The sequence below is a fragment of the Scophthalmus maximus genome, chromosome 18 (assembly GCF_022379125.1).
Source record: "Scophthalmus maximus strain ysfricsl-2021 chromosome 18, ASM2237912v1, whole genome shotgun sequence".
Taxonomy (NCBI): Eukaryota; Metazoa; Chordata; class Actinopteri; order Pleuronectiformes; family Scophthalmidae; genus Scophthalmus; species Scophthalmus maximus.
The window spans coordinates 8,198,401-8,216,726 of record NC_061532.1 but is presented as its reverse complement, the minus strand read 5'-3'; the positions used below and the strand labels follow the sequence as shown (position 1 = coordinate 8,216,726).

At 43.0% G+C, this 18,326-nt stretch overlaps 1 protein-coding gene and 1 long non-coding RNA gene across 5 annotated transcripts in view; one reads left to right on the top strand and one right to left on the bottom strand.

Moving 5' to 3' along the window:
• Positions 1-18,326, top strand: part of LOC118290204 (MAM domain-containing glycosylphosphatidylinositol anchor protein 2-like) — a 150,909-nt gene that overhangs the window by 91,018 nt on the left and 41,565 nt on the right. For 2 of the 4 annotated variants that reach the window (XM_035617700.2, XM_035617699.2), the window contains exons 9-10: positions 4,404-4,697; positions 14,918-15,190. In XM_035617700.2, the coding sequence (XP_035473593.2) occupies positions 4,404-4,697; positions 14,918-15,190 (567 nt within the window). Of the gene's footprint in view, positions 1-4,376; positions 4,698-14,917; positions 15,191-18,326 lie in introns of all 4 variants that reach the window. The other 2 variants (XM_047328771.1, XM_035617696.2) reach the window with 1 other exon arrangement.
• On the bottom strand, positions 7,547-8,559 carry LOC124849600. The gene is made up of 2 exons (XR_007030113.1): positions 8,419-8,559; positions 7,547-8,319 (listed from the first exon to the last, which is right to left on the bottom strand). It is a non-coding gene; the product is annotated as an uncharacterized LOC124849600 (long non-coding RNA).

Sequence of the window (18,326 nt, the reverse complement as noted above, 5' to 3'; positions counted from 1 at the left end):
CTCAAACAGACACACACACACACACACACACACACAGATTCACAAGTGTGCCCGCAGTGGACTTACAGGTCTCCTGTCTCTGTCCCAGAGGTCCAGGACTCAGAGGAGTACAGAGTCCTGTCACATTGTGACCAACTCATTGGCCCCAGCTGTCTAAACACACACTCACTCACACATACTTACACACTCACTCCGCAGGAGTTTCAGTAGTAGAGAGAGCTGTTGCCATGGTGATGGGGAGTGATGTCACAGCACTTAGCAGAAAGGGGGCAGCGGTACGTTGTTTATTCTCGATAAACGCCCATGCACACCACTCTGGCTCGCTGTTGCTGTAAAAAAAAAAAAAAAAAATGCAAAGAGCCAGGTATTTTTATGTTTTGCAGTCAGCTCACATTGCACTGTCTGCCACAGCAGTCACAGTGATGGCTGATGGATCCTGCTGATAGGCTCCAGCAATCAGCCTCTATGCTTGGAGATTCATTCCAACTGAGGCCCTGGAGATGTGTACAGCTACTGATACTGAACAGCGAGGTCCAGTCCCAGGGCATCCTGTTGAGGAACTGAGGCAGGTTCACAGCATGGTGTCACCCATGGGCGGGAAGAGAAACACTCCGCTATAAACACAGAGAGACATAAAAACCACGTAAGCGCACTCTACACAAGCATACGCACACAGCGGGCTTGCCCTGCAGGCATCACTGGCATTTGGATGGCTTTGGCACAATGAGAGCACAGTGAAGACCAGTAGTGGGCTCGCTGCCACAGAGCAGCGCAGTGGTCAGTCTCACACACAGAGACTGGGTGTTCACTCGGAAAAGAGGGAGCAGGAGGAAGAATGAGGTACAAGCGAAGCGAGAGACATTCTGTGCGCATGTACGTCTGTTTGCGTGTTGCGTGATGGTGCTGAGAGAGACAATGGCAGCTGATGGCCAGTATTTTGTGCTGCCAAACCAAAAGGCAGACAACTGTAACTGCCTGCCTAATGTGGGCTGCGGAGAGGCCAGGTGTAATGATGGCAACTCAGTGCATACACTTTCTGCTCCGCTCGTTGATGGAGGCTCGCCTTTCCCTCCCCTCCGACTTCCCTGCTGCTTTCAGTTCACCATTTCACCATTTGGACCCAAGGAATTTGTTCTGAAAAAGTGGAGAAAATATGCTGTGGAAATGATATATGTCGGCTCTTAACACCTGGCTAGCTCAGTCAATGCATTGTGTGAATACCGATCAGCAAATGTATGAGAAGGAAATGAGTTTCTGCTGTCATTGTCTCGTGGAGATAATTTTTTCTGCTCCTTTGGTGCCAACTAGCATTGCCAAGATTCGTCTGTGAATGACCGGTCCCCATTATGCCATGCCTATGACACCAACATGTTTATGCATCTCACGCCTGAAAAGGTCTTGACAACGTTGAACTAGCTGATGAGCAGCCAAACCTGCATGTGACGAATGGCTGGAAAGGCACATTTTCATCGAGCATAGAAAACTGGACGCTGTCTCTCCTTTTACTTCTGTCTCTGTGGACAGAAAGCAGGCCTGTTCCAGACGATCTGAGAGGTCAGGATGGTTCATAGCAGAGCAGAAGATCACAAATGTATGTTGACCCTAAACCATTGAGTGCTTTGTAAACCAACAGTAGTATTTGGAACTCTTCTTCAACACCGCATGGTGTTCATTTTTGTAAATGATGGTCCCATTTAGAGTAAAATAGACGATAAAGCACAGTGTGCATGGATATACAGTGTGATTGACGGCTAGTACCGGCCAATTGGTGCATGGCTACAGGTGTAGGTTGCAGCCACACCCACCCCTCGCTCTTACGTTGTGCTAAAACGTATTTTCTCTGGGGTTAACAATAACCTCATTTTGCTTGTTGGTTTTATGATTGGTTGGTTGGTTTATCACCATTTTTTTCAATTTAAATCAAGCATTTGATTTCGCAAATTGGAATCAGGAATGCATGCTGAGCTTCTACCAGTTTGATCCGTCTATGACTCACATGCAGGTCTACATAAGGTTCAGCATGCTGGGTGGGTTTGTGCCTTCTGACTCACTTTAAGGGCAAAAGGCACAACCAACATGGAGCATCCAGACGAATGCGGGGTCACTGCTTCTCACCTAGACAGAAATGGGGTCAAACGAAATGTGTCCGGACTTGTCTGTGTCGTATTCTGGAGATTGCCGGTGATTTCATCACTACGGAACTCTACTGTGGCTTGACTTCATCCCAGCTGCAGCATTGTTTCGGCAGAATGACAGTGATTCGAAAAATCATCAGAGAACCATGACACAGTTTCATCACAGACGATTTTCACTCCTCAAATTGCTGGCTGTAAACTATTTTGGGAAAAGGACTACAAAATAGTCCTGAACTCTGCTGATTGTTTGGACTTTCACAAAAATGCATGAACACACACATACAAACACACACACACAACCACACACACAGTACTCTGGGAGCCGATGCAATTTGCCAGGTTTACTAATTAAACAAATTTACTTGGCCAGCATGCTTGATGAGAAACCACACCAGCCTGATCCAACCTGCTAGTTTCACCACTTTCCAAACTTCGTACACACACACACACACACACACACACACACACACACATTTTTGTGTCCTGCAATTTGGCACTTAGTGCTTCTTTTATTATTCATTGCTAACTTAAATCCAGGCTCTAAAATGTCCGTTAAACAAGGGCAAAATATTTATTGGGTCATATATTGTTACACGGCCAGCAGTAATGCTATATCACCTTTGGGAGTGTGCTGTTGTAGGTGCTCTGAATTATATGACGCTGTGGATGAGATTGAGTAGCTCCATGAGGAGGAGGGCAGGGAAGGTAAAAGCTGCAGAGCGATCATGGCATTGATGCAAGTGGTGGCGATGTGATAAGGATTATAAATGCTGAAACGATGATGTTGGTGGTGAAAATGTGACGATCATGATGACGATGATTGTGCAATGCTGATTATTTTAATTGCAGTGCTGACAATGATGATGCTATCTTAGAAGGCTAATGCGATATCATTGCTTAGGAAGATGTGGAGTACAGAGAATTTGTTTATTGAGTTGGGTTATTTTTACCCCACTCAATGAATTACAGCCCATTTCCACTGAATTCGTCTGCTGTTGTTCCTGGTGAACGAATAGAGCCTTGTCTGGGCTCTGTACTTTCCGATGGCCCAGGAACTGTTGGGTTGGAGAGTGTGAGAGCGATACAGGGACCAGGTGAATCAAGAGACCAAAGCCAACAAAAGGAACAAAACTTAAAGGAGCAGTTAAATATTTTTGGGAAACATGTTTATTTGCTCTCTTGCTGACATGTAGATGAAACTCCAGACCAGTCTCTTATCTTCCAATTCAATTTAAAGTTAGAGCGTGGTTAAGGTTAACTTAACTTAGCACAAGGTCTGGTACAGGGGCAAACATCTAGAGAGGGCCTGTTCAAAGGCAACAAAATCCACCTAGCAGCACCTTTACAGCTCGCTTATTAAAACATTTCACAGTGTCTGAAGTCTTGTTTTCAGTGTGAGCTCTTCAGGCGATCCTCTTTAAATCTGCTGAGACCCTGGAAAGTGACTTTGCCCACCCAAGAAATAGTCTGATACACAACCCCCCGCCCTGTAAAAACTTCATGCACAGGTTAAAAAAATGGAGACGTGAATTAGTGAGCTTTAGCAGTGCTAGTAGGTGGATTTGAAAAAGAAGACTGGGTGAGGCTTACTGTTGTCCATTGTCATTCCTGTCCTCCACAGGTAAAAGCAATAATCTCCTCACCTAATTCAGGAGGAAGAAGTCAAATAAGCATATTTATCAAAAATGGCATACTGTTCTTTTACTTAGTTGATTGTTGCTATGACATATATATATACTGAAGCTGAAAAAAGAACAACACAACACGAGTATAATATGAAGTACAATAACACTCAGTTATTTCATTGTTAGAATCACAAATGGGGATGCACAAGAGGGACATTTACTTTCTGTTTTAGTTCCTGGAGCTGTACCTGGACCTATTTGGTTGCCAGGGGCTATCATTTGCTCCGACCGGTATGGTAACATAGTGCATTCGTTTGTCAGCTCTTCATTGCATTGTTCATTGTTTGCCATTGCTCCTCACTGCTGCCCTCCATGATGGTTTTACGTAGAGTACATGCACAGATCGTCCAGTGGCAGCTGTTAGCCATTGCCGCTGCTAATATCTGCATGGTCCTTCCATACCAAGCTTTGTGTGTGGCTGAGACTCAGCTTCATTGCCATTGCAACTTGGATGCTCATTCGCTCCCCCCCACCCCGTACTTTCCACGTCATTTCTCCCTCGCACTCGACCATTTCCTCATACCCCGCCTGCTGACTTTCTAGAGCCCCATATCAGTCCCTCCTCTGTTTTTCTCTTTCTTAGTTCCTCCAAACCTGACAGTCCCCCGGGGCAAATCCCCCCTGGTGGCCCGCGAGGGTGACACAGTGGAGCTGGAGTGCCTTGTTTCAGGGAAGCCCAAGCCCATCATCCTGTGGTCACGGGCGGATAAGGAGGCGCCGATGCCGGATGGCAACATGCAGATGGAGAGCTACGATGGTGTGTTGCGTATTGTTAATGTGTCCAGGGAGATGACGGGCTCGTACCGCTGCCAGACCAGCCAGTATAATGGGTTCAACGTGAAGCCCCGGGAGGCGGTGGTGGAGCTGATCGTACAATGTGAGTAGTCAGATATGTGTGCATGTTGCAGCTGTGACATAATGTACGTTTACAGTGTCAAATGTTACAGTGATGTATCTTCTTCGTATCCAGTATAATTAATCTAAATGTGTTCAAGTGACTAGTATGTTCTGCCATTCCTCCGCTTCCATGCCCATCCCATTCCCACTGAAAGATGTAAAATTAGTCCAGTCCCCTGGTACCTCAGTCATGTCTGACAGAAAACAGCTCTGACTCCACCTCTTACACTAAGGAGGAGACTTTATCTGTGGTGTAAACTTAGCACAGCTAATATTAACAAAGGCTCAAAGCTTGTTAGAATCTGTCTACATGTTTGTTTGGTTGTTTGTTTTTGTGTGGGTGTGTGTCTATTTTTGTGAGGACCAGTTACAGTGTTATAGATCATACTGAGTAAGGATATTTTGGGGAAGTGAGGACATTTTTGCGGGTCCCCAAAACGTCAAAGGGTTTAGACTTGGTTTTACAGTTCAGGTTAGAATTAGGCTCAAGTTAGGTTCAGGGTAAAGAGCTAAGAAGTGCATTACGTCAAAAAATGTCTTCGTAGAGATAGAAGTACAGTGTGTGTGTACGCACACTCACATCAGAGGAGACTGTGTGCCATAGCTTCAGGCCTCGGACCCCCTGCCACTGCCGCTGCCGCTTACTGACAAACCCCTTCCCATCCTTTAAGATGTGACATTCAAAGATGGCTTAACAGCTAATTAGTGAGCGGCTAATTTATTCCCACAAGTATTCATTTTGTATTCATTTATGGAGATATGAATGGAATATTTGCAAATGAACGTCAGAGACTCAAAGCGCTGTCACTCATTCAAGGGCTGGGGAGGATTCTCCCCGCCAAAAAAAGAATTGAAGATGGATAGGAAGGAAATTAAAGTGATCCTTGTGGGGTGCTCGCCATTCTCTGGCAATTGATTACAAGAAATAGAAAAAGTGAATCTCGTAACCACAGCTCCATTGTTTTTTTTTTCATGGCCTACTTTGTTAATCCACGCATTCTTCCATCTCAATTTACCATAATCTGTGAAATGTATGGCAATTAACATACTGCATGCTGACTGCCAACTTTTGCCAAGTGTCCAAAGCATTAGATTTGCCAAACATAAGACTGCAGAAAAATGTCCAGCAACTTTTAGAGTGTTACTAATAAAACTGAATTATGGCAGCAGCTCAACCAGTTTTGGATTCAAGACGAGTTTGACACTCCCACTACCAATATTTTGATTGAAGAGGATCAAGAGCAGTCCCCGTTCTCTTCTTGCCGACAAGGATTAGCGCATAATTTCTGCCCTAATTTTTTTCCCAAGTGTTATTGTACTCTTTGCCATGGCGTTCACGTTTCAGCTTAGCTGTTACCAACCGTGCTGTGTTAAGAGAATTAATGAAGTTTTGATGTGCTTTGAAGAAAGTTGTGTGGAATTTTTTTGCCTGAATTGATTATGATTATGCGGCGATGACAGCCCAAATCAAAGGTTAGTAGCTTTGCTATGCACCAGTGCTGACACTAAAAAGTAAACAAAGGATTTAGACTGGAAGATGCCCTTCATTAATTAGCAACGCTCGGCGGATCTGCCACCTCGTGCAAAGAAAGGATACAAAAGAAAAAGATTGGTGCTAATAGCCTCTCTTAAAACAAGGTTAAATTGCTGTTGTATATTCACACAGCATCCTCATGTTGAACCCGTCCCCCACTTGGCCCTTCTTTTAAACAACGGTTAAACTGCGTATAGTCTACGTGAAATATTGGAAGAATGGATGAGGATGCTCTCCCGATTTCTCCCTCTCAGCAGAGAGCAGTTTACTGCCACAAGCAGCAATAGGTCACAGTGATCCCGCTGCCGTTTGGAGACCAGCGGGGGTACTTACTGTATTCTGTGCGCTGTTTGTCTCGGGGCAGCACGATTATAGCACGGTAAAAGTAAATTAACCCTAACTGTCCAAAAGCTTTTCGGTCAGCAGCTTGAAGTATGCAGCCTTTATGAGAATATTTTATTTTTGCCTTCATGTGTAGCAACATCACATGATACAGCTTCATGTGCAAATCGGTGAAAATTTGAAGAAAAAAATGTGACACATTTAAATAAGGTATGCCCAAAATAAAATGCATTTTTCACTGACTTCATAGCATAAAGATCCCTCAGGCCTTGATGTAAAATCCTTTTTTTCCCCCGTAAAAGAAATGTTTGACTTCATATAAAACTATCCAAGAAATTTCAACTGGTTAGTACTTTATGATGGTAGGTTTGAAACACATATGCAGAGTTGATTCTTTTTTTGTGGACATCATGGTAGAAGTCGTACCGTGAGAAAACTCACCCCTAATAGCCACAGGTCCTGACCCTATGGTGGCTGCTGGAGATATCGCATGCCAGTCTGGGCAGTATCTTATAATGTGTCTGCACAGAAAGGCGAAGCATGAGCAGCTCACTAGCAGACTCACAGCAGCAGCTCTGGTGCTCTGTCTACATGTATGCAGGCTGTGTTTAGCCACAGTTCAGAGTTGTAGGTCACCCACATGCTCAGAGCACAATCACTGTAATTAAGTGAATATGAATAGACCTGATAAATAGACCTGACCTGCTTCAGGTCACGCTGACAAGATTGCAGCGTGTAAGATGGACAACTAAGAATTGTGGCTGCAACACTTTCTCTGTAGACACGCCGTTACTCTTTTCTCTGCTTAATTCCCTTTATGAATTTGGTCTTTGGTTTTTGCCCAAGCAGTGACTCTGAAGAGCGTAAGTCAGTTGTTAGTGTACACAAGATACTTGATGATGCACTTCATTGTTATTTATTGTGACTTTATATAGCAGGACTTGTTTTTAATGTGTGTGTGTGTGTGTGTGTGTGTGTGTGTGTGTGTGTGTGTGTGTGTGTGTGTTACTTCTTTTCCAAAGTCTGTGATGCAGAAGGATTGTTTTCCGTCTGCTAATATACACTATTCATGAAATAAAATGAACAGAGTTCAGATCAATCTTCATACTGTAGGGCAGAAGTTAAAATCAGTAAAGCAGAGATGCTAACTCTCTGTTACCACATTGATCATAAATGTGCTGTGAGGAACTTTCCTGTGGAGTGGGTGTCAAGATGCCATGAACATGAATCGCAGCATCCTCGCTCCACCATCTATAATAAAGACGCATAAAGTACCAAAATGTCCAAAATGCAAAACTAAAATCCAAATGGCTTTTTTGTAGGTCTTGATGTGATACACGTGCCTACCAAATTTCATTCATCTAGAACAAATTTAAAGCTGGGGGAAATGTGGTACTATCGAGTCAATAAAATATCAAATTTTTCACCATTTCTGATGCATGTGCAGAAGAAGAAAAGTATAATAATAATTCCTACGATTACAATATGTCCTCGCCTGACAATGCAGTGGCTCGGGCCCTAATTAAAAAATAGATGAGATTTATACACAAATCAAATGTATCAGCAACAAAAACTTGAAACAATATCTGAAAGGTGACCACTGAACAAAGGAAATGTGATCCGCCATGGCACAACTTGAATGCAACGCATCAGCATCCAGTGCACATGGGTAAATGTGCAGGGGAGGAAAGAAGCCAAGAGGACTCCAACAAAGTTCCGCCTCAGTCTGAAAACACAACGTCAAATGTGATCTAGATGAACCGTAAATATGACAAGGCAGAAACAAACAAGAAAAACAAGAAAAGGCAAAGGAAAACTGTTTCACCTCAATCGGCAGCTGCCTCGTTGTCTGGCGCGACGGAAGATCTCGGGGGAGGAGAGGGGGAACGAGACTTAAGACGATAAATTCAGGTGGCCTTAAATAGCTACAATGAACACTAAAAATCCAAAGCAGGTGTTTTAAAATTAAGGGGGTTTCATATTTCCCCAGTTAAATCCAGAATGATATACATGTACCTATATTTTCGGCAAGAGAAGGTGTAATTCTCAGGACAGTCGACAACCTTTTAATGGCAACGTCTCATAGTGGAGGTCAATAGCACGGGCGCTTTCTCTCCTCGGACATGCAACCAGAAAAGGTCATCTCCTATCGCACTTTGTTGCCCCCTCCCCTCTGGTCTCAGTGCCAGTGAACAGGGGTCACTTACAAGGAGAGCATGTTGTCAGTGACACTCAGATAGAGAGGACATGCCTCTGGAGGCGAGGGGAAGGAGAGAATGACACACATTATCATTACTCTATTCCTTCTCTCAGACAGATTTGCCTTGGCGTGTAGTTCCATCACAGGATGACACACATGAACGAGACACGGAGAACTCCTCTGTCTCTTCCTTTCAACACAATTCATTCTGAGAATGCAATTATTTCTGATTATGTAGAATTATTTTAATAAAGCACTGCAGTTCTCGATGTCAAACGGCACTTTCATCTGGTCTTCATCTTCAAAGCAGACCACATAATGAAGAGGCTTATTAGGGCTCTGGTATTGATAAATCAATCATCCTGCCATGTTCTCACTTCAAAGCCAATTGTTATCATCAGACTCTTGTTACTTATTAATAGTTGGCATCAAAGCACAATCTAACAACCCTTGTGTTTTTAGATTGCTTTGACACAACTTGTGTATATTAGGGAAATATGTCCACCATGTGTACACATCAACACGCACTGTTGACTCTGTTACATTTGCCAAACACCTAGGCCTTTGCCCGCCGTTCTCAGCTTGAGAATTTGCTTTATTAACACAATCCAGCCCTTCTTTGTTGTTCGCTCCGCATGCCTGTCGGTATGCCCTCTGCCTTATTTCTTTTTTGGCCTGTCTCGTGGCGTGTAAGCCCAAGCCAATCCCTCGAGATGCTTTTCTCGCCTCCATTTCCAGGTCCCAGCATGAGCAAACCCGCCTTTGGTGGTGAGCCATGTGCAAAGCCGCGTTTAGTAACTTGATCAAGGGACTGAGGTACAGTCCTCTGAAGCAAAGAGCATTAGAGGCGTGAAGGAACGACTCTGGCAAGTCAACAGCTTTGATATGTAAAAACCTGCATCTGTTGGCTGGCAGAGGCAACGCCACAAGGAGAGGTAGAGGGAAGGGAAGACGTTTGCCTTTTAGAATTGTCACACTAATAGAATTGCAAACGCCAAATCCCAAGCTGTGACACCCTAATGTTCTTAGTCAAACTGACTTGGCATGGTCCAGGGGCTTGAGAGAAGAAGTGAAGGAACGGAGAAGAATAGAGGGAAGGAGGAGGTATAGAGTGCTCTCCTGTCCTAGATACCACTGTCTGTCAGAGGGGGAGTTATCAAGCTCCTCAGCACAGATGCACAGGAATCTTTTATCCGAACATCCTTCTGTTCCCCCTCACATCGTCCATGACACCTGCCTGATGCAACCATGCGATTGTCCCCCTGAGCAAGCGCCTCGCTATCTGACATACATCAAAAAGACACACCAGGATAAAGAGCTACTGTCTCTGCAAAAGTAATGAGCAGAATTACATGATCATTGTTTTTAATTAATTTTCCTTCCTGCGTCAAGAAGGCCTGCAATGAGGGCCCCTGAGGCCCACTCTAATGTGAATCATATTAAAGCGATTCACATTAGCCTAACCCCAGCAAATTAATCTTTTGCATTACAGCAGGGCGCGCACACCCTGTTTGGGATGAAATTTGAATAACCTTTTTTTATGGAACAACATTGAATTGACCAGCTGCATCAGGGCCACACCAGAAAAGGTCAGCAAATATGTAGGTTGTAAACACAAGACTTCACACGGCTAAGACATAATAATTCGCAACTTTGTAAATGACTGAGCTAAATCTGTCAGCGGATCACTAGTCTTCTCCTCATGCATTGATTATCATTAATTGTATATTTATGTTCATAAACTATCCCTAACTTTTAATAACTGTATGGTAAATGCAGATGGTGCTCAAGTTCATTGTTTGATTGCAGAGGCTGTAGCGTGAGGGAATGAGGACGCGTTGAAGCGAAGCATTGTTTCCCTACATTATTCAACACAGGGACTCATTATACATCAGTTGAATCCGGGTTATCATTTAATATTCTGTATATAACTGTTTGACTTCCTAATGAATGTCTTTTCCTCTATCAAGACTTAATAGTGAAACGTGTTATGCTACAGAGGATATTCTCCCACAAGGATGCGTTTTCTTTCCATCCAAAAACAAGGCCCTTTGTTTTTCTTTTATACTCCCACGTACAGCTGCTCAACACAAAACGTGAACTATATCAGACTGGAGTGCAGGTATGTCACGCGTTAATTCCAACATATGTCAACAGACAGTAACAACATGGAAAACGCGGCAAGCCGATGTCACATCGGGCATGTTGTGCTGGTGTAGAATAGCTAAAGTACATTTAATCAAGCAGCGTACTTGACTTGACTACTTCCATATTATCCAGCTTTGTACTTCTTCTCCACGTACTTTTCAGGGGGAATTGTTAATGTTTGACTCAAATCCATTTATCTGACAGCTGGTTACCTTTAAGATTCTACATCTAAAATATAATTCATTGTTAAAGTTAAAACCAATGGTTCTCAAAATGTTTGGCTTGTGACCAGTTACAACTAGCCTAGATGCTATGATTAGTAGCATTAACAATCTAATGCTGTAATAATATCAACTAAAACAGTGGCCTTTATTTAAAGAAAACTGATCTTTCTGGGGGATATTGTTATATTAGGCCTTTATTTGTAGTTCCCCATTTAATGCAAACTCAAAACTAACCCCATGTTTACCCTCTGCCCTCATAAAATCAGCCTTGTGTCCACTCAGCTCTAATTCCAGTCTACACTCTTGAAAAATGTCCACATTAAAAGCAGCCGTCCTCTTAAAGGTGGGCTTTTAATGCGTTGAGTTTTGTTGACAGTGACTTAAGAATGATCTGTAGTACAATAAAGACGACGAGTGAAATTAATTATGAAAGAGTGTAAAAGCTTTGTTCAGATTTTTCTTTACTCAGCCTATATTAGTGCCACTTGTTATTGCTAGCCAGAGCACCAGCTATTATTTTATACTCATACAAATTATTTGTACACCAGCTTTTATTACCTTAGAAATATATTGGGCCATTATTCTTCAATGCTCCACGTGCTTTTATTTGTTTTTTTTTTCCTACAATATTTAACAGCTAGTGTGGTAGTTTTAGTTTAATGCAGAACTTTTACTTGAAATGTCCTATTGTTCAGTTGATTTAATTGGTACTGTTACTTTTTTAAAAGATCTGCATACCGCCGTCAAGTTAGCCATGAGAGAAGATGAGAAAAACAACAAAGACCAAATGTACATCCAACTATAAAAGAAATGCAGTCACACACGCAGAGCACAATTCTCTTTTGGCAGCACGTCCACAGGAGTTACATGTCTTTTTCTCGATGCACTCACCTGAAGTGCATGGAAGAAAACAATGAAACCCATTTTGACTGAAGGTGAAGTTTTCTGTAAAACAGTCAAGCGATGTTTGCGAAACACAGGTGCACGCAAGCACATAAATTCCACTCGGCTCCCTCCTCCCTGCAGACGGCAGCCTACGTGGACAGCGGGGAAAAGGCCTCTGCGCTCCTAAATGTTGTTTTTCTCCACATTACTGTCAAGGTATCCACTGATGATGGATGACTTATCAGCCAGTGCTCAGGGTTTTCCCCTGGCCCGTGACTCACAGCCACTGCGAGCCCTCGTCGCTCTCGCGGCTGCACTAACCATGGCGAGCCATGTCAGGGAATATTACAGAGGACCTTTTTGCTCCTTTCGCCTCATGTTTGCTGGGCAGCTGTTTCACGGGGGGGGGGGGGGGGGGGGGGGGGTGAGGGATGTGCCCTTGTTTAAAGGATGTTTTGATTATATAAGAATTTTTGTATTTTATTTTTTCATTTGCTGCAGACCCCAACCCTGTCTTCATTTGTCTTTCTGTGTGAACGGAAATGCACTTACTGCAATTTGGTCTAGTGCCACTCAGGGAGGCTATGGAGCTGGGGCTGGGATTCACCAAACACAAACCTACAATTTTAATGTGATAAGTAGAGATTTCGGTTCCGTCTTCTGGAGTCGGAGATAAGCCATCAGGTTTTGGGTAAAAGCCCGGTCAAGGCTCATTTGAAGGAGGAGCCGATTGCTCTTTCATTTAACGGTGCTGAAGACCACTTTGCTCTCCACCTTGTGAAGAGCATCAGGTGACGGAAGATTTGTGTTTACTTCTTTTGTCGTCCAGTGTGGCTTGTTATTTTTGCTGCTCATTATCTGATTAATTGGTGTGTCATTAATTAGGGTAGCTTCTGTGTGAATTGTGGGTTGTGTGATAATTAGCACAGTTGGTAACAAAGTAAATTCAGACAGTTATATGTCTTTGATTATTTTGCACACAGTATGATATTTGCCTATTCTCTTTTCTGGGTTAGTAGACCTGCCTTCTTGCCATTAAGAAAATCTGGCATTTTAAGGAGACTGATTTCTATTAGTCTGTGTAGTTTTATGCAGATCCAATTTATAATCCGGATCCAGCGGATTTAATTTTGGTTAGGGGACTATTGTGCCTTGGTGGAGGTATGAGCGCTACAGAGTGGCACTGGTTTAAAAGGTCACGAAAAAAGAAAAACAAACCAGTCCTATTTCGTAATGTTTAAGATTGTGAAAATCCTTGATCTGCCCCTTTCTCGGGATCCGCGCCAAAATTGAATGGGTTGTTCCTCGGCCAATGTCCCAGCCCTCCACTTTTTGCATAATCCTGCCAATAAACACACAAACCAACTGACCAACAAAGAAAGAAACGGTCATGTGTGAAAACATAACCTTCTTGGTGCAGGTAAAAATGGCTAATTAAGGTTGTGGATAATGACATTAATAGTGTTATCAAATGATGTGCTGTAAATTTTAGTAAGCTGTTAGTTTAATTGCATATCCCATCAAGTTCAGAAGACTGTGATTAGATTATATTGTCTAATGTGAATAATGTTGAAGATTATGTTGCAGATTACCGTTTCAATCAGGTAATCAGTGATCTGTAACAGATTACATTTTGAGAAGTGCCATCCCCAGCCCTGGCTGCAGCTCCCCGCCTCTCCTCGACTCAGAAAAGAATTATGCTAATTTCAGGCAATTAAGGCTCTGTGTCGTTCTGCATCTTCTTTCTAGCATTCACTGTTGTTTTTCAGGCCCTGCTGTGAATTTTGTTAAGCATCTGTTTGAGCATGTCAACAGCAAAGACGCTTAAAATGGGGAAATTATTTGTTACCATTTTGGTGCTTGCAGACAGATGCACTTACATTTTGACCTCAAGAAAAGCCCACAGACACATTTTGTACTCATTCACATTAATAGAGCAAATAATGAAATAAATTAAATCCCACATTTACATTGTGAGTTGCATTGAGGTCATATCCAGCACCTGACTTGGCTCTATGACGTCTGGCTGAATAATTCTTGGTGGGAAGAGTAAGCCTGTCAGATACTCAAATAAGTGATTGGTTTTCCATTTTCAAAGCTTGAGATGCACTTCATCATCCTGTTCCCAGGTTTCTGTGAAGCATGACTGATTTCATTCAGAACTTTGTTCTAGTTGTTCTGCAAAATTGATCTTCCCCCAACCTCTGCCGCTCTCCCCACAGTTGTTTTCATTCGTCATTTTTCAGTTGTCGCTGAGTTGTCCTGACTCTGCAGTGCTGATTGTTTAACGTTTACTTACACTATGATCAAATCTCACTTTTTTCCTTTCTGCTCAATGCTCCCATCCATGTTCTAATGTTCCTCCAAAACATTTCTCTCCTTTTCAGTGGCTGTGCATGTTTGAAATGTATTTTCACTGAAAAAGCTGTGATTTCCTTCCCAGTTGTGTTCTTCTTACTGTAGGTCGAGAACATTGCTCAGAGCCATTTTCCTTGTGTTTTGATTTTCACTGAATGTCGATGTTTAGGTTTTTAAAAATATTCATTTATTCTTCTCATACCTAATCCTTCTAGATTTAGTATTCTGACTGTCTTTTCTGTCTTCCAGATATTTTTCTCTGTAAAAGTAATACCTCTAGGGGTCAGAGACAATCTAGTCTGACCACAAGGACCCTTGTCTGAATAGTGTCTGGCTTGTATAGATGTCAGTGCATCTTCCCCCACACTCTCTCTTTTTTCTCTTCTCCCCTCTTCATCAATTTATTTCGTATTCTTTCACATTTCCATTGCATTGACATCCTTGACAGACTCTTCTGTCCACATTAAATGCCGGCTGAACTCATCTGAGTCTTTCTGTCTCTCGCTCAGACCCTCCGACAGTGGAAGCAGTTTACACAGAGATGCGCCAGGGCCTGGGGAGACCTGTGGTCATGACCTGCAGGGTGCTGCGAGCCCACCCCTCCCGTGTGCTGAGATTCGAGTGGCTTCTATCAAATCGCCTGCTCCACGCTGGAGCCTTTGACGCCCAAAGAGACGAGACGGAGTACACGATCCGCAGCCTGAATCGAGACGGCTGGGGGGAGTACACCTGTAACGTCATCAATGAGGCTGGTGCAGGCAAATGCACCTTCCAGGTTACAGGTAAAGAATACTTGTCATTTAACATTGGTCTCTTAAAGTTTTCTTACATGTTGAACTTTTCATGAAGTTCTCCTTATTAGTACATTCGTGCAGTTTACACATATTTACCCTTCGAAATTCTCAGTTTTTGTAAGAACCTTTTTTAATTAACTCACAAAGTCTGAACTTTTTTAATGTGACAGTGCTGTAGTAATAGTTTAGTTAGTTGTAGGTACAAAAGCAGCTTGATTACATCAAGGGAAATATCAGGGTTTGGTTTAATGTGCCTTCGTCGCCATGGTTACAATAATAAACACCTGGTTATGGTAGTGAAATACTAACAGTTGTAGTAACAAGTAGCTACCTAGAGACATAAGCTCGGTGAGTAGTTTGAAACTACTGTCACCAGCTCACTTTTGATTTTCCAAGCTTTTAAAACAGAATCCTTTAAAAGCTGTTTGATAGCCACAGGACATAATGTGAAAAGACTGATCCAGGTAGAGTTTAAAGATGTGAAAATAAAGAATCAGCTTCTTGTCCTCGTATTCAAAGTTTGAGTTAAAAAAGGCAGCATCAGAATCAATTTTCAAACCCCCTGTTTGGCTGCTTAGCCATTTTACTTGGATAAGCAAGATAGTGGTTAGATTCATGTTTTACTGTTCGTATTCTCAAACAGTATATTTAACTTTGAACGTTGTTGAATACTAACTAGTTGGATGAAAAGTTTAGCTGCTCGTCACAGTTCCCCAAATCCAATAAAGAGCAGGAGAGAGGAGCTACCGCCGCCATAAACTGATCACATCCTGGAGCAGCTTCTACACGGTGGAATAATACTACAGTGTTGCAGTGGACAGTTTTTTTATATATATATATATATATCTTATCTTACCAGAGCCCATGCACTGCACTTCAACAACTTCTCTGTCTTGTTACGTTCGCCAAGCTTTGATTTTTACCTGTTCAAGGGGGACGTTTACTAATCGGTGAATTATGTAAAAGTCACATACTGTACCGCACAGAAGATTTCCCTTCCACTATCTTGCACTCAGTGGAAGGACATTTACTTTTCAACCTCCAACCTTGAAGTGGCACTTGATGGCAGGCGTTTTGTGTTCACTCTCACGCCTGCATGTCCGCAGCCAGTTCTTCGGTACAGAATGCTCTCCTTTGGGCTGCTGAAATTGGCTCCACAAACATCTAACAGCAGTTGTCATGCTCTGCTTTGGGGGGGCGGATGCCTCTGCCTGTGACAGAAAATGATTTAAATAAAAAAGCAGAACTGAAAGAAATAACGTCATAGATTGTCAGTCCGAATGACAATCAACACAACAATGGGACACATCAATCATGTCGGCTCTCTCTCTGCCTCATGTAAAGCTGTTCTTTCAGATAATACACACTTGCCCCCCTTCCTCCTATCTTTCATAGATTGCCTCTTTTTTTTTGTTTTTCTGTTCTTGTTGGGGTTTTCTTTTTCATCAAAAGCACCAAGTGTCCATCTCTTACTGGGTTGTTATGACAGGACCAAATTAGTTTGGCCACACTGAGTGACCGCAGGAACTCTGGCCAAGGTTTCAATCTCCCAGACCTCCCATTAGAGACAGGAGCTGCAGGGTCACAGGAGGAGTATTTGTCACTTTGATCCTCTGCCACTTAGGTTGCTCTCCTCTTTGATACTGTCCATTTCTCTCTATCTGTTGCTGTCTCCTAATCATACCTTTTCTGCACTCGATTTTTCGATTTCCTTTCTTCCTCTCTTTGTCCGTGTTGTCTTCCTCCTCATTCTTCATCTTTCTCATTTAAAACATTCCGCCCCTGCTGTGTGCCATAGATCAGGCCTCCCTGGTGAAACGGGTGGAGCAAAGAGACAGAAGCAGATAGCACCCTCTAGCCATTTGTTTTTCTCAGCAGGGCTTGGGATTTGCCTGCTATTGCTCAGCCTCCACTCCCCTTCCTTCCCTTTCATCCTCCATCCCTCCTTCCCCTTTCTCTCCTGCCATCACTTCATTCCCTCCCTCCCAATGCTCCAGATTCCCACCATCTGGACTCAGTGGTTGCCAAAGGTATGGAGGCTCTTTCAGTAACCCCGTGAGTGTAAGACCATGGTGCAGAAAATCTACTTTGGTTCCTCCCATCATCTACGAAATCTGGCACACACTATTCCCTTAACTCCAGCTCTTATTCTCTAAGATTTTTGACTCCATCCAGACACCCTACAGCCACACAATGAGATCTACACTTTTCTGTAGTGTGGCTGAAATGAATAACCTGCTCGAGAGCAGCCCGGTTTCAGCTCCTCTGTGACTTCTGAGCCCACCTCGAGATGAAGCTCATGAAATATTTGTAACGGTTCGTACATTTAGGTGGTATCATGGTTGGCTCACTTCACAGAGTAAAGACAGGTAGATGCCTCAGTGGATTTCTCTTCACCACTCTCTCCCTGACTCCTCTGTGGGCTTCATAGATGTGTAATAAACATATCAGTCAGGAGTTTTGGCCTGTGGCCAAAGTGGCTCGATTCAACTCATGAGCCCAGTCAACACACCATGGAAACATACATGTTACCATGCCGACAGACACATGCAAGCACAACAAAGTCGGGCAGCTGGCCAATCTGGGGACACTATATTCTGATGCCTTAGAAAGTATGTGTGCCAGCGGAGCATGTGTGTACATGTGCATGAATGCCCGTGTGCCAAGCCATCGGGACATCTGTGGAAACAGTGAGTTGGCAGCAGTGGCCAAGTTGGCCATTAAATTGTGCCAGGGGGGAGACCCCTCAGAGGGATGTAATGTGTACCACTGAGCCTTGGCTTACGCTCTCTGTCATGGGAACCCTGAGGTTTTTTTTTTTCTTCTTGTTGTTGTTTTTTTAGCAAATGCTGAAATCTTGCTTCATCCTTTGAGTTAGATAGTGAAAAAGAAAGTCTTTGGGTCGTCAGCCGGCATTTCTTCTCTGATTTCATTCTAGTCTGATGCAGTCAGCTATTTATGCACCTTACATTCTGGCCTTAGGCTGCAAATGTGCACTGTTGGAGAGGAGTTGAGATATTATGAATTGGCATGTGTTGCACTAACCATGATGAATAAAATTAACTTCATGTACAAAATGTATTTGAATTTGTATAATTACTGCAAAACTGACATTCTTAACAAA